This window comes from Sinocyclocheilus grahami, unplaced genomic scaffold (genome assembly GCF_001515645.1).
Source record: "Sinocyclocheilus grahami isolate Dianchi unplaced genomic scaffold, SAMN03320097.WGS_v1.1 scaffold1048.1, whole genome shotgun sequence".
In the NCBI taxonomy this organism is placed as follows: domain Eukaryota; kingdom Metazoa; phylum Chordata; class Actinopteri; order Cypriniformes; family Cyprinidae; genus Sinocyclocheilus; species Sinocyclocheilus grahami.
Genome location: NW_015506227.1, coordinates 326,093 through 339,228, shown reverse-complemented (window position 1 = coordinate 339,228; position 13,136 = coordinate 326,093). Strand labels below are relative to the sequence as shown.

At 36.0% G+C, this 13,136-nt stretch overlaps 2 protein-coding genes across 3 annotated transcripts; both read right to left on the bottom strand.

Moving 5' to 3' along the window:
- Positions 1-143: 143 nt before the first annotated feature.
- On the bottom strand, positions 144-9,385 carry LOC107566126 (arrestin domain-containing protein 1-like). Of its 2 annotated transcripts, XM_016251503.1 has the most exons (9): positions 9,208-9,385; positions 4,950-4,970; positions 4,308-4,397; positions 4,170-4,220; positions 3,272-3,426; positions 2,936-3,118; positions 2,143-2,319; positions 1,364-1,889; positions 144-870 (listed from the first exon to the last, which is right to left on the bottom strand). In XM_016251503.1, the coding sequence occupies exons 1-9, from the start codon at positions 9,323-9,325 to the stop codon at positions 833-835; spliced, it is 1,359 nt and encodes a 452-aa protein (XP_016106989.1). In that variant the 5' UTR covers positions 9,326-9,385; the 3' UTR covers positions 144-832. The 2 variants fall into 2 exon arrangements, with proteins under 2 accessions (XP_016106989.1, XP_016106990.1); XM_016251504.1 differs by lacking the exons at positions 4,170-4,220; positions 4,308-4,397 and adding an exon at positions 4,722-4,772 and having other exon boundaries at positions 4,860-4,970.
- Positions 9,386-11,120: 1,735 nt separating this feature from the next.
- On the bottom strand, positions 11,121-12,143 carry LOC107566118 (P2Y purinoceptor 4-like). Its single transcript, XM_016251491.1, has one exon. It carries the CDS (start codon positions 12,141-12,143, stop codon positions 11,121-11,123), a length of 1,023 nt encoding a protein of 340 aa, XP_016106977.1.
- Between the last annotated feature and the right edge of the window lie 993 nt (positions 12,144-13,136).

Here is a 13,136-nt window from a genome sequence, read left to right as displayed (position 1 = left end):
CAGTTGATTTAATGGAACTTTGCCCTGTGCAACAAGTAAAGAATAACGTAAACAGCCTATCAAAGATCCATGTCAAAGTCAAAGATTAATTTTCATTCTGTTTAACAGGTTTTTTTCAGTTCAACATTTTTATTAATCTGTACACTACATATAAATGTAAATCACTGTTCAAATAAAAAAAAGTAGTGTGCAATACTAACAAAGGCAGAAATTAATTATTAAAGTTAGAAATTAATCATTAAATACCACAAAACTTGAACGAAATATTCAGTTGTTTTGTATAATGACTTGAGGACATGTGTATCCACACATAGTATAAAGTTACAATTTCAATCGAACTGGATTCATCTTTAGCTTATCAGGAACATAAAAAACAAAGCCTGAACATGCTGATTAAAAAAAAAGAAGAAAATTTACCCTGGTGGTTGTGTGACTGCAAGCACAAATGTACAAAACAAGCAACAGTCTAATAATAAAAAGAGTACTTAATACTCTTCCATGATGAAACCCCTAAAAACAAGTGGGAAAATATATTTGCAAGAGGCAGATCGATTTTACAGATCATCTGCAAATGACAAAAATGAAAAGCAAAATTACTCATTTCCAACTGTTTGGCATAATAGCGGTCAAACCACACCTGAAGTATTGTATCAGCTGACCTCTTAGGTTAAATATCACATTCTTGAGAGCACAGACATTGTAAGAACACAGAATTTGGATATGTACACATTTGGTTCAAAAGTGCTTGAGGTCTGCATTTATTATAAAGTCACAGGAGTGTTATGAACATTTTCAATGTTTTTCTCCCTTCTTCGTATGGCTGGGAGACATCCTATATATTGCAGCTATCGTCATAAGAAGGTGGAGCCTCTGTCAAAAGAAATGAAATCAAATTAATCACCAGGTAACATCGCCTTACCTAATGAACAATCAATTAAATATAATAATTCAAATAAAAATTTTAAACAAACGAATTTTAATTCATTTTAAATATAATATATGATATACAATATATGATTAACAGTGTTGGGGAAAATTACTTTTAAAAGCTCAAACTAATTGCATGAAGAATATGATGCAGGAATAGAAAGTTCCACACTATGCACAGTATTCAGCAATAACAAAAATGAAACAAATGTGTCATTTTTGCTTAGTATGGTTGAATTGGATCATAGAAGATCAGCAGCAAAGACATTGGTTAATAAAATCGGATTAAATACATAAATTATATTTGTCTTATTTAACATTTAATTACTGCAGGTTTGTGTCATATTCTGAGTTTGCATTTGACAGTTTTTATTCATTTTGAGGAATACTGAATTTTTTATAATCAATTATAATACATTTTATAACCATGTCATACCATGTGGATATGGTGAACTCCTGTAGTTTGGAGGCAAGCTCAATGAAGAGGACATTGCATTCCTGTCTTGAGGGCTGGTGGATGAAGTGAAGGGGGGTGCTGATGGGCCGTTGGAGCTCTGTTTCTGTCTGAAGCTGAGTCCAGGAGCGTAGCTGAATGCATTGGGAGACACTGGAGCCTGGGAACCAGACTCATGCTGTGGACTCTTTGGCATTTCCCCGTTGTAGTTAGCCACACCTGGGAGTTCTGGGTACAGATCAGGGGGAAGCACATTGAGGGATGCGTAGGTGCTACGAGGCCTGGGTTTGGGTGCAGGTTTTGGGGTTGTACGTGGTGGCAGGCTGGGTGGGCCACATTCGGCGGGAGCAGCAGCAGCAGGAGAAGGGGCAGGAGCAGGGGTGGGGTTATTACGTGGGGCTGGCATGGGTGGAACCGACCGGGAGGCGGAAGGCCGAGTTGGATCCACTGCGATGCTTCCAATGTAAATGGGAAGAGTTAATGATACCTCTGGGTATTTCAAATAGACCTGGAAAAGCAGAGACAAACATGCAGATGAGATTCTGCATGAGGAAGGAAGGAGGAAATACCAAATGCAATTTGCATGAACTTCTGATAAAATGCATCTCTCTGATATACATGTTCCCAGTGATTAAATACAGCCAGATATTATTAAACACTCCACAATGGAGAAAAATACTCACAGGACAGAAAAGTGTCACACTTTGCATTACATTATGTTAATGTAATATGTGTAACAATAACTTCATTTAAATACTCACCTGAATGTAGTAGCAGATTTGGATGAGGTTTCCATCAATCAGAGTGGACAGATGAAGAGAAGGCACAATTATCTGCTCCTTCCATTCAGTTTTTTGTCCACCCTTAACTCCAGGTCCTTCTACCTCCGCTACGGTCCGCATGTCATATGTTGGCTTCTTGGTATTATATGTAACTTTCTAAAATTAAGAGATGAGCAATAGTGAGAATCTTATCATGATATTTCCCAAAGGTGTACCTGCATATTCAATCACAATTGTTTATATAGCCATATCAGTCAACAACCAATCTCAATATACACTACCGTTCAAAAGTTTGGGATCAGAAAGATATTTTAATGTTCTTAAAAGAAGTCACTTGTGCTCATCGAGGCTGCACTTATAGGATCAAAAATACATTAAAACAATAAATGTTGTAATAGTCTTACAATTTAGAGTAACTGCTTTCTATTTTAAAATGTAATTTATTCCTGTAATCACAAATATGCATTTTCAGCAGACATTACCCCAGTATTCTGTGTCACATTATCATTCAGAAATTGCTCAAGAAACATTTCTTATTATCAGTGTTGTGCAGCCTAATATTCAGGATTTTTTGATCAGTAGAATGTTCCAAAGAACAGGATGTATTTTCATTTGAAATTTTTGTAAAAATGTAAGTCTTTACAGTCACTTTTGATCATTAAAAAAAATCTTACTGACCCCAAAATATTTTCACACACTATACTCAATTGTTTAAACTAACTGAAAACATTTGTTCTTAAAATATAATCTAATGTAGTTAGTGTAATCTTACCTGCATTAGACTGGCAACCACATGACCTGTTGACTTATCAGATTTGTTTTCAATCTCAGCAAACACTTTTATGATCTGTCCAGTGATATATCCTCGCATGTCACTCTTAGCTTTCAGCACCACTGTCCCATTTTTCACAAGCATGTATGAGAAATTCTTGGTTACAGAATAGGAGCTAGGTTCCTGCGCAAAGCAAATAATTAAAAGCATAGTTAATGTAAATCATTGGCAGTAAATGACAGCACAGATAAAAGAAGATATCAGAATTAAAGATATTTAAGTTTGTGGTTCTTTTTTTGCCAGTTTAGAATATGGAAGTCTGTGTAGCACATTTACCTGAATACCAGGTATTTCATTCAGGTTGACTGTGTTCTTCATAGAGAAGGGCTTCTCTATCTTGTAGTCTTTTGTAAAACGAGGTGTGTCTATGAAAGCCCGAACTCTGTATATAATCCTTCCATAAGGCCCTTCAAATGATGTAGGTGCAGCAGCTACAAAAGAGAGGATTAGAGAGGTTTGTATGTCTACTCTGCAGGTGCAGATAAATGAAGTAATAAAAAAAACAAATGAGGATGAGGCTAATAATTAGCTTACTTCTCATAATCAAAGTTTGGACTTTTGCATTGGAACAATGTTCTTTTCAAACAATATTGTTTAAAAGGGTGCATTATCCAATAAGCTTCAATGTTTTTAGCAAAAGGCTGAAAACCACAGAAGCCAACGGTACAGCACGAGAAGCACGATTCTCTAAGAGTGGCATTGTTCTGCAAGGGGGGAGCTGGGGAGTCTCAGATAATAGAGGAACAGCAGATGGAGGTTTCAAATAGCAGCTGAGCAGCTCCAGACAATAAGAGCTGGGATAGCCTAGATGGGCTAGCGTGTGTCTTAGCTTCACATTGTGAAGAGAGTGAATAAAACAAACAAAAATTAACGGACAGTAACAGAATTCACACCATCTTTAAAAAAAATTTCATGCATAATGTTTTTTTTTTATTTATAATGTTACAAAAATTTCTACTTTACATAAATGCTGTTCTTTCAAACTTTATATTTATCAAAGATTCTTGAAAAAAATATGTATCACAGTTTCCAGATACATAAGTAGCACAACTGTTTGTTTTTTTTTTAAGTTGTTCTGTTGCCGTGGATAAATGTAAACAGTGGTTAATCTCTGACAAGTCTTGGAGGAATGTAGAGCGACAGGTCAGCTCAATTACACAAAAGTGTGCCTCACCTGGCAAGAGAAACTTGAAGGGAAAAGTGTGCTCGCCGTCTTTCAGAGTGCCTGGGAAACAGACAGAGAGGAACTGTAAGAGATCTGAACAATCATCCTACCGTTTAATGTGTGAGTGAGACCATGACATCTGTGTACCTTTATCTGCTATTGAGACTGAGCTGCTGAAGTACTGCTCCTCCTCTGTCCAGTCTATGTCATTTGATTTGCTGGTCACTCCACAGAAACCCTGGCAGTTCACTATAGAAAACATTTGCAACACATTTTTACAGTTTTTTTTTTTACCAAAATATTTAAAAAAAATAACCTTTGGAAAGGTATTGTACATTCATCTAACTAGGACAAAACTCCTATATTCTATACTCCTAATCTCCTAATACCTGTATTGGGCGACACACATAGGTTGTATTTGGTTATATAAAGTTGACATTTTAGTTTTTTTTTTAAGTTGTTCTGTTGCCGTGGATAAATGTAAACAGTGGTTAATCTCTGACAAGTCTTGGAGGAATGTAGAGCGACAGGTCAGCTCAATTACACAAAAGTGTGCCTCACCTGGCAAGAGAAACTTGAAGGGAAAAGTGTGCTCGCCGTCTTTCAGAGTGCCTGGGAAACAGACAGAGAGGAACTGTAAGAGATCTGAACAATCATCCTACCGTTTAATGTGTGAGTGAGACCATGACATCTGTGTACCTTTATCTGCTATTGAGACTGAGCTGCTGAAGTACTGCTCCTCCTCTGTCCAGTCTATGTCATTTGATTTGCTGGTCACTCCACAGAAACCCTGGCAGTTCACTTTGATTGCTGATTAGGAAATAAAGACATAGGTCAGTCAAAAGACAGATGCAAGATGCTGATAATAGATCCTTTTTACTGGAACACGAGCACTGGAAAAAATACTGCTCTGTCCCAGTAAAATATTATTGATAAATCCTTATATATGTCAGTGAAAACTACTGTATACCAACCTGAGAATCCTTTTTTTCTGACAATCAGTTGTTTAGAATCAGAACTTGTGATGCCAGATTTGAATGAATCACTGTTTTGATCTAACTGGTCAAATGTGTGTTCAAGATTCAGTTTGATTCATTGGAAAAGTTCACTCACATATACTTGATCGTTTGCAGCGGTTTCTCACACCAACATAATAATGGGTAATATATAACTGGTACAGCAGATTTTTTTTTTTAAACTATATCCATTTATATCCAAAGCAGTACTCAAAAGAAAGAGTCTTTTTTACTGATGAAAGGCTATCACAAGAAATGCGTCATTGTGTTGAGATTCAGATTATGTCCTGACAACAGCTATTTAAAGGAATATTTCATGAGGGTCAGTAAATGATGACTGGGATTGTCTCGAACCAAGATGACGCAGGATGTTCCATTAAAACATTCAGACTGTCATGGTAACACAAAAACACAGAAGCCATATGTCATCAACAAAGGAGGCCTAAAACATACATAGCATTGAGGTGAGTGAACTCACCCACTTATCATTTCTCAAGAAATGTTCTGCTTCAAGTCATTGCTACAGGGGGAAAAAATATATCTTGCTGCATGACAAAATTAGCAACAGGGGACAGTAAAAATGTTTTGCAATTGAAAATAACCGACCATGTATTACTTTTACAGTTGTTGAATGCAGATAATAATTTTGCAGAACAGACTGTCTTTATACAGTCTGCATTTTTTTTTACCTTTTTAATACCACAAGATTTTAATTGTTTATATATTAGACTACAAATTGAGCATAACATTTTGACTAGTTTAATGAACATTTTAATTCTACTTAAAATGGTGAGAAAACATACCTAATCTGAAAAATAATGTGCCACAAAATTTTTTAAATAATTATATAAATAAATCTGCAAAAAAGCAATGAGCTATAGTTTACAAAGATAGGTCCTTGACCATGTATTACTTTTACAGTTGTTGAATGCAGATAATAATTTTGCAGAACAGACTGTCTTTATACAGTCTGCATTTTTTTTACCTTTTTAATACCACAAGATTTTAATTGTTTATATATTAGACTACAAATTGAGCATAACATTTTGACTAGTTTAATGAACATTTTAATTCTACTTAAAATGGTGAGAAAACATACCTAATCTGAAAAATAATGTGCCACAAAATTTTTTAAATAATTATATAAATAAATCTGCAAAAAAGCAATGAGCTATAGTTTACAAAGATAGGTCCTCAACCCCTGACCAAAATGAATACAGATATTAACATGCAGTCTTTATTTGTCCATTTCTTTCTTTTAAATCCTTGTCTTTGTGATTCTATCTGTTTGCTAACCTTTATTTCCACCATTTCCCCCCTCTCTCTCTCTCTCTCTCTAACCCCAAGACACACACTGAGTGCTAGCAAGCAGAGATGTTACCACAGATACATAAGCAACCATGGGAAATATGTCAGAATAGACTCCAGTAAGAAACTGGGTGAACAACAACATCTGGAATCTAAATATCTCATGACTGGTCACTCTGACGTACTGAACAGAATATGAGTGCTACTAAACCGACATTTATGATTATGAACTGATATAGATAGAAACTTTTGTCCAACTATTAAAAAAAACATCTTCTATTGATTAATACACCTGAAAAGAGGGCAAAATAATTGCTCAGGTCAAAAAAGTCAATTACTTCAGTAATTTAATTCAACCAAAAAATAAATAAATAAAGACTCAAATAGAACTGTTATTGTTTTAAATACTGTCAGATGACTTCTCCATAAAGTTGTAAAGGTGACTTTGTGCGATTGTTATTACTGTTGTCCTTGATCTGGAATGTGAGCGAACCAGTCCGGTGAGTATTCTTCATCAACATCTCAGCTCAAATAATAGACCAGCCCCAAACCACTGACATAACCACATGACTTGCTTTCTTTCTCATATCACTGTAAAACTGATGATTACATCTGGTGTGACGTTTTTTCACACTATCATCTTGACTGCACTCTGACGCATTTTTAGTCTTATCACATTTGCCTTGCCCACAGCAGTTCTCAAACGTGTGAAAACAACACTTTTAATCATGCTTCCTTGTTCACATTGGTTGGTGGTTTTTTTTGTTTGTTTTATTTTTAACACAGAATAGGCCGATAGGTCTATAGGCTGACATTTTCATGTATATTTAGAGACATTTCACCTTGATCCCATGGCCAAGATAAGGCCCAAAGTCAAACAGTAGCTGTATTGTCTTCCTGGACAATAGATTTGGCTGGTTACTCTTACGTTAGCTTTATGGATGTAGATACACAAGCCAGAGCTGTACTGTATCTGCATATGAAATAATTCGATATCCATATTGCAAGTAACAAGCCTTATACTTTTTTGATAGCTAGTCATATTAATTTATACTACATGCCTATTCTGCACAAAAAAAGACACAATTAATGGGATCTTTAAGGCTTACATTCCTTCAAGTATCCAGAAATATATTTTTTTATATTTTATAAATATATTTTAAAGGGGTCATATGATATTGCTAAAAATAACATTATTTTGTGTATTTGGTGTAGTGAAATGTGTTTATGCGGTTTAAGGTTCAAAAAACATGCCGGAGGGCTAGAGTGAGCAGAGGCCGGCTTGAGTGAGCAGAGGCGGCGGGCCTGAGAACGGCGTGGCCGGCGGATTCGACGAAGGAGCTTGCGGCAACCAAATGTGACGACCCCGGGCTGGACTCCGCTTCGTCCACGGTGAAAGCCGATCCGGTGATCCACAGCGCAAAGTTGTTGTATTTCCTCAGCAACCAGCACGGATCAGCTCTAGGCATGACGAAGCGAATATCGTCCTCTTTTGGAAGGCCAAACAAAGTAGTTTCGCTTTCACAACGAAGCACACAGCGCCTTCACGACATGGCGGCGACAACAACAATACTACAGCGAGAATATAATTTACGCCTTCTTTCTTTGCGTGAACATTTGGGGCGGCGTTATGTAAATCTTCCCACATAGCGACGTAGACATGTGGGGGCGTGTTAGAACGAGCCGTTTTAGGTAGGCGTGGTTAACTCTTAACTTTTATAAAGAATATCTCTTTGGATTTGAGACTTTAGTCTTTGCAACTTTACAGATCTTCTTTACGCACCAAGAGCTTGTAACACTCCAAAGAGAAAGGAAAATTTGAAATCGCATCATATGACCCCTTTAAATACTGCAATGGATAGGCATTGTTCGGCTTAGCTGTGTCAGGACATCTGACCTTAACATGAGGTGCACTGAAGAGCACTGAAGCTGGGTGAAACAGGTGCTGGTATCAACAGCTGGTGGGTGAGAAGATGCATACACTACTTTTACAGCATTTTTGCACCAAGCAGTCTGACCAGTATTGCAGCAAATTGCATATGTATGATATTGAAAACCGATTTCAAAAGATTTGTTTGACAATTTAAAGATGTTTCAAGGTCTGAATGACTGACTCAAACACGCTGCTGAAGGCTCAATGCATAAATATGCAAACAATCAGCAGCACCAAGCAACTGCTCATGCGTTACATCCACATGTTGGTTTCCTTTCACTATTTTAGGTCCTAGTGCCTAACTTGCACTTAAATATAAGTCTTCATACGTAATTTTCTCAGTCACTGTTTTAAAATGCTGAAACTGATAACCGAAACTGCGATTAGTTTACCTGGCAAGGTATCGAGAAACAGAGTGGATTATACACAATCATTTCAGCGTTTTTATTACCATTTAACACTCTGTTTATGGTTATTACAGAAATTTCAGAGAACTAAGATAGGAACGAAAGCGGTAAGAGGTTTATGCACTATTCCGCTTTGGCATGTCAATAAAAGATCCGCAACAACAAGTTTCGCTCACACCAGTTTCAGTCCTCGATGCGAAAGCACTAAACGTGAGAACGTCTAGGAAAACAACCAGTGGGCTAAGATTTACGTTTGATACACACGTATTGTAGGTACTTTAAGAAGTAAACTTGTTCAGAAACTTTTTTTTTAATCATCCAATGAAACCACAATGGGTGGTTGCGGTGTGCGATAATTGGAGTCGTTTGTTTAGTTTACCTACCTTTACAATGTATTGGCTGTGCAATTGAGATTTTCAGAGTTCCTGAGATGGATTCGCCAGCATTATAAACCGTTTTGTTTTTATTAAGAGTTATTTCGAATTCCTGAATCTTCCCCATTCTGTTCTCTATCCACCGTGAACAGGTGGGAGAGCGAAACTGATCCACACGGAAAGGAAATGCTTTACCTGTGGCCGACGTGACGTCACGCAAATAATGTGCTGACGTCACTCGGGAGTCCTGCGGTTCTCGCCAGTAACAGAGGAAAAAAACAGATGTAAACTGACTCGCTTCTTAAATCAACAGATAAGAACAGTTTAACAACAGGAAATTTTAATGCACGTTGTTTTGAAAAATCTTTGTACAGTTACATTTACAAAACATTTACAATTTACAAAGATAAAAAAATAACAATAGCCTAATAGGAAAAACACTGAGCCAATGAACGTTATTTTATATCTTGTATCAGTAATCAACAATGAGATAAACAGCTTCAAAAATTGATCTTCTGTTTATTTAGTTTCACTCACATGTTAGCGTGACTGTCGCAGGCTATTTGAAATATCAATACTGCACACAATTAAAAATATGAATTTAGATATCAATTTTATTCATACCGTCTGAAAGATTCGAAACTTTCAAAACTTCGTGCTGCATTTATTTATCATTAGCATGTTGTGAAAGGTTACTCGTGTTCTAAAACATTACTTTGTGGGCTAGAATAAATATTTAGAAAATTATTTTAACAAATTCTTAATGCATTCCACAGTGTTGTTACTAGAAACATCCTTTTTGCCTGTGCTCAACAAGACAGTGGAGGCCAGTAACATGTTCACAAATACTATCGGCAAGATTACACTTAAAAATATTTTTTTAATATTTTATACTTTTTATTTCAGTATTGTGGAATAGGATCTTACAGGACAAATAAATAACTAAAAGACAAACATTTTTTTTAAGTGTAATCTTGCAGTAGGCTGCTTATCAAAGCACCAAGTCACCATGAAATTAAAATGGACAGTGTTTTGTCATTTTTTTTAGTTCATGTACCCTTATAAGCTTTGACTTCCCCTTGCAGCAACATCTCTTCTCTGGGGACGTGTTCACTGACATGAGTTCGGACAATTTGATCGCAACTTCCATTTCAATTTCTTAATGTCCTAAGAGCAGTGTTGGGGGTAACGCATTACAAGTAGGCTAACGCGAGTTACGTAATCAGATTACTTTTTTCAAGTAACTAGTAAAGTAACGCATTACCTTTTAATTTACAAGAGAATATCTGAGTTACTTTTTCAATACTTTTTCTTTTTTTCCCGCAATTTATTGATTGACAGCTCTCCTGTCCCCATGTTAAGTTCTAAAATAAATATAAATTAATTCATCTCACTCACAAAAAAAAGCACAGATTCAGTATTCCTCAAAATGAATAAAAATAATGCAACTCAGAATATGACGCAAAGCTGCAATAATTAAATGTTAAACAACACAAATATCTTTTATGTATTTAATCCCATTCTATTAACCAATGTCTTTGCCTCTGACCTTCGATGATCCAGGTCAACCATACTAATTACTAGCAAAAATTACTAGACAAACATTTGTGTGTCTTTTTTTATTGCTGAAGTGTGTTGAAATTTCTTCTTCTGCATTCTGCTGTATGGATGTAAATTTACTTTCCCTTCAGCCTGAGGCTTATTCATTTCACTTCTGGTCTGAAAAGGCTTTTTTATTTGCCAAAAATAGAACTTTTTTATTTTAAAAACAAACAAGCAAGCAGATTTAAAAAGTAACGCAAAAGTAACGTAACGCATTACTTTCCATAAAAAGTAACTAAGTACAGTGATTAGTTACTTTTTTATGGAGTAACGTAATATTGTAATGCATTACTTTTAAAAGTAACTTTCCCCAACACTGCCTAAGAGATAGCTGAAACTACATTTCTGTTTACACTTTGACTTACTGTTTCTGATTCAATTTTGTTTTCAACATTACGTCTGACCCCTATTACCTTAAGAGATCTTCTGAATGCTTTGATAAAATTACGTGAGCCAAAAAAGTAGATGAGGGGGTCCAAGCAGCAGTTGATTCCTGCCAAAATATAGCATGCATAATATGCTGTTTGCAACTGCAACATAAGTCTACATTTACTAGGATGATACTTTTTCACAACTACTCCGATAGTCCGAACAACATTGAGAGGAAGAAAGCAAAGGCCAAATATGAATACACATATCCCTATCATCCTCATAGACTTATTCTTGACTGATTGGCCCTGAGCAGAATTGATGTTAATGCGGGACACTGAGCTCGCCAGGCGACTATAGCAAAACACTGATATAGTTAAGGGTAAAATACACCAAAAGAAGAAAATCACAAAGTTAATAATAAAGTAAGCATCTGTCAACCTTGTCTGATGAATAGTAAGACACTGCCCATGATTTTCTTCAGTGGTCACAGGAAGCAGCCATCCATAGAAAATGCCAATTATTATCAGAAAACACCAAATCCCAGCACACAGCTTCTTCACGAATATCTTCCTTTTTATCAACGAGGAGCGGTTGAAGTGAACCACGGACACATATCGATGAACGCTAATAAGTGTGAGGAAGATCACGCTGCCATTAAAGTGGATGCTGAGCACGGCGATCTTCAGATGGCAGGCAAAATCCCCAAAAATCCAGTTGCTATCCATGGCAAAGTACGCTGCCATCAGTGGGGTGAGTGGAGTGATGATGGCGTCAGATAGAGCCAGATTAAACTGCAGAACAGCTCCAGAGTTCCATTTGTGAATGCGGCAGGTGAAGACCCACAGGCTGAATCCATTGAGCAGAAGGCCCAGCAGATAGACCAGACAGAGGATCACAGCCAGAGACATGTGCTGAGGCTCAGGAGGACATGTATCCCCATGGCTGGCGTTGGGTAAATCTGAGGTGTTCATCTTTGAAAAATGCCACTGTGCAGAAAAAAATGAGGGGTTGTTGATCAGATGCATCAAATAGATGAAGTGAAAATTACAGTAGCCCAGCCCTGATCTATGGAAGCCCGTTTCCGCCACTAAATAAAAAAATATAATTCTGTAAGTTAGTGATCGGACAGGTAGGATCTAAACCATCTTAAAGCCTGCCTTTGAATACCTTTATAGTTTTGTAATCGATCTATGAATATGTCATGATCTATAGTGTCGAACGCAGCACTAAGATCAAGTAAAACTAGCAATGAGAATGTCAATGAAAAAAATAAGAATCCTACAGCAATAAATCATTTTATTGGCTGCACTTCAGTGCAATCATTAACAAACAATCATTTGCTTCAAAAAAAGTAAGCAAAATTATTTCATTTGCATGAAATTGAATGAACTATATACCTACATACAAAATTTCAATGCAATTAAAAAAAACTTTCTGTGATTTATTTAATTTATTTATTTAGTCATTTATCAGACACTTTTATCCAAAGCGACTTACAAATGAGGACAACAGAAGCAATCAATTTTAGTATTAAAACAACTAAAAACAGATCCAAAACTAAAAGCTAAAATTTTATAAATACTACCTATACACATTTTAAAAAATAAAGAGATAAAAATGACAAATGCATACAACAAAATTTCTAAACTTAACATTGAAATTAAAAATAAAGCTCAAAACAATTCAAAATATTAAAGAGCAAAAGGTATAAGAGTATAATAATGATTCTAACATAACACTAAGCCAAACACCAGAAATAAACAACTACATACGTGTTTGTACAACCACACGCACACATACTCATATATATATATATATATATATATATATATATACAGTGGGGCAAAAAAGTATTTAGTCAGCCACCAATTGTGCAAGTTCTCCCACTTAAAAAGATGAGAGAGGCCTGTAATTTTCATCATAGGTATACCTCAACTATGAGAGACAAAATGAGAAAAAAAATC

Excerpts from the sequence above, each read along its gene's own strand:
- LOC107566126 (XM_016251504.1), bottom strand. The coding sequence starts at position 9,325 with ATGGGGAAGATTCAGGAATTCGAAATAACTCTTAATAAAAACAAAACG. Across the intron at positions 4,773-4,859 it reads AGTCTCAATAGCAGATAAAG|GCACTCTGAAAGACGGCGAG; the intron begins GTACACAGATGT and ends TCTGTTTCCCAG. Across the intron at positions 871-1,363 it reads GAGTTCACCATATCCACATG|AGGCTCCACCTTCTTATGAC; the intron begins GTATGACATGGT and ends TTCTTTTGACAG.
- LOC107566118 (XM_016251491.1), bottom strand. The coding sequence starts at position 12,143 with ATGAACACCTCAGATTTACCCAACGCCAGCCATGGGGATACATGTCCT.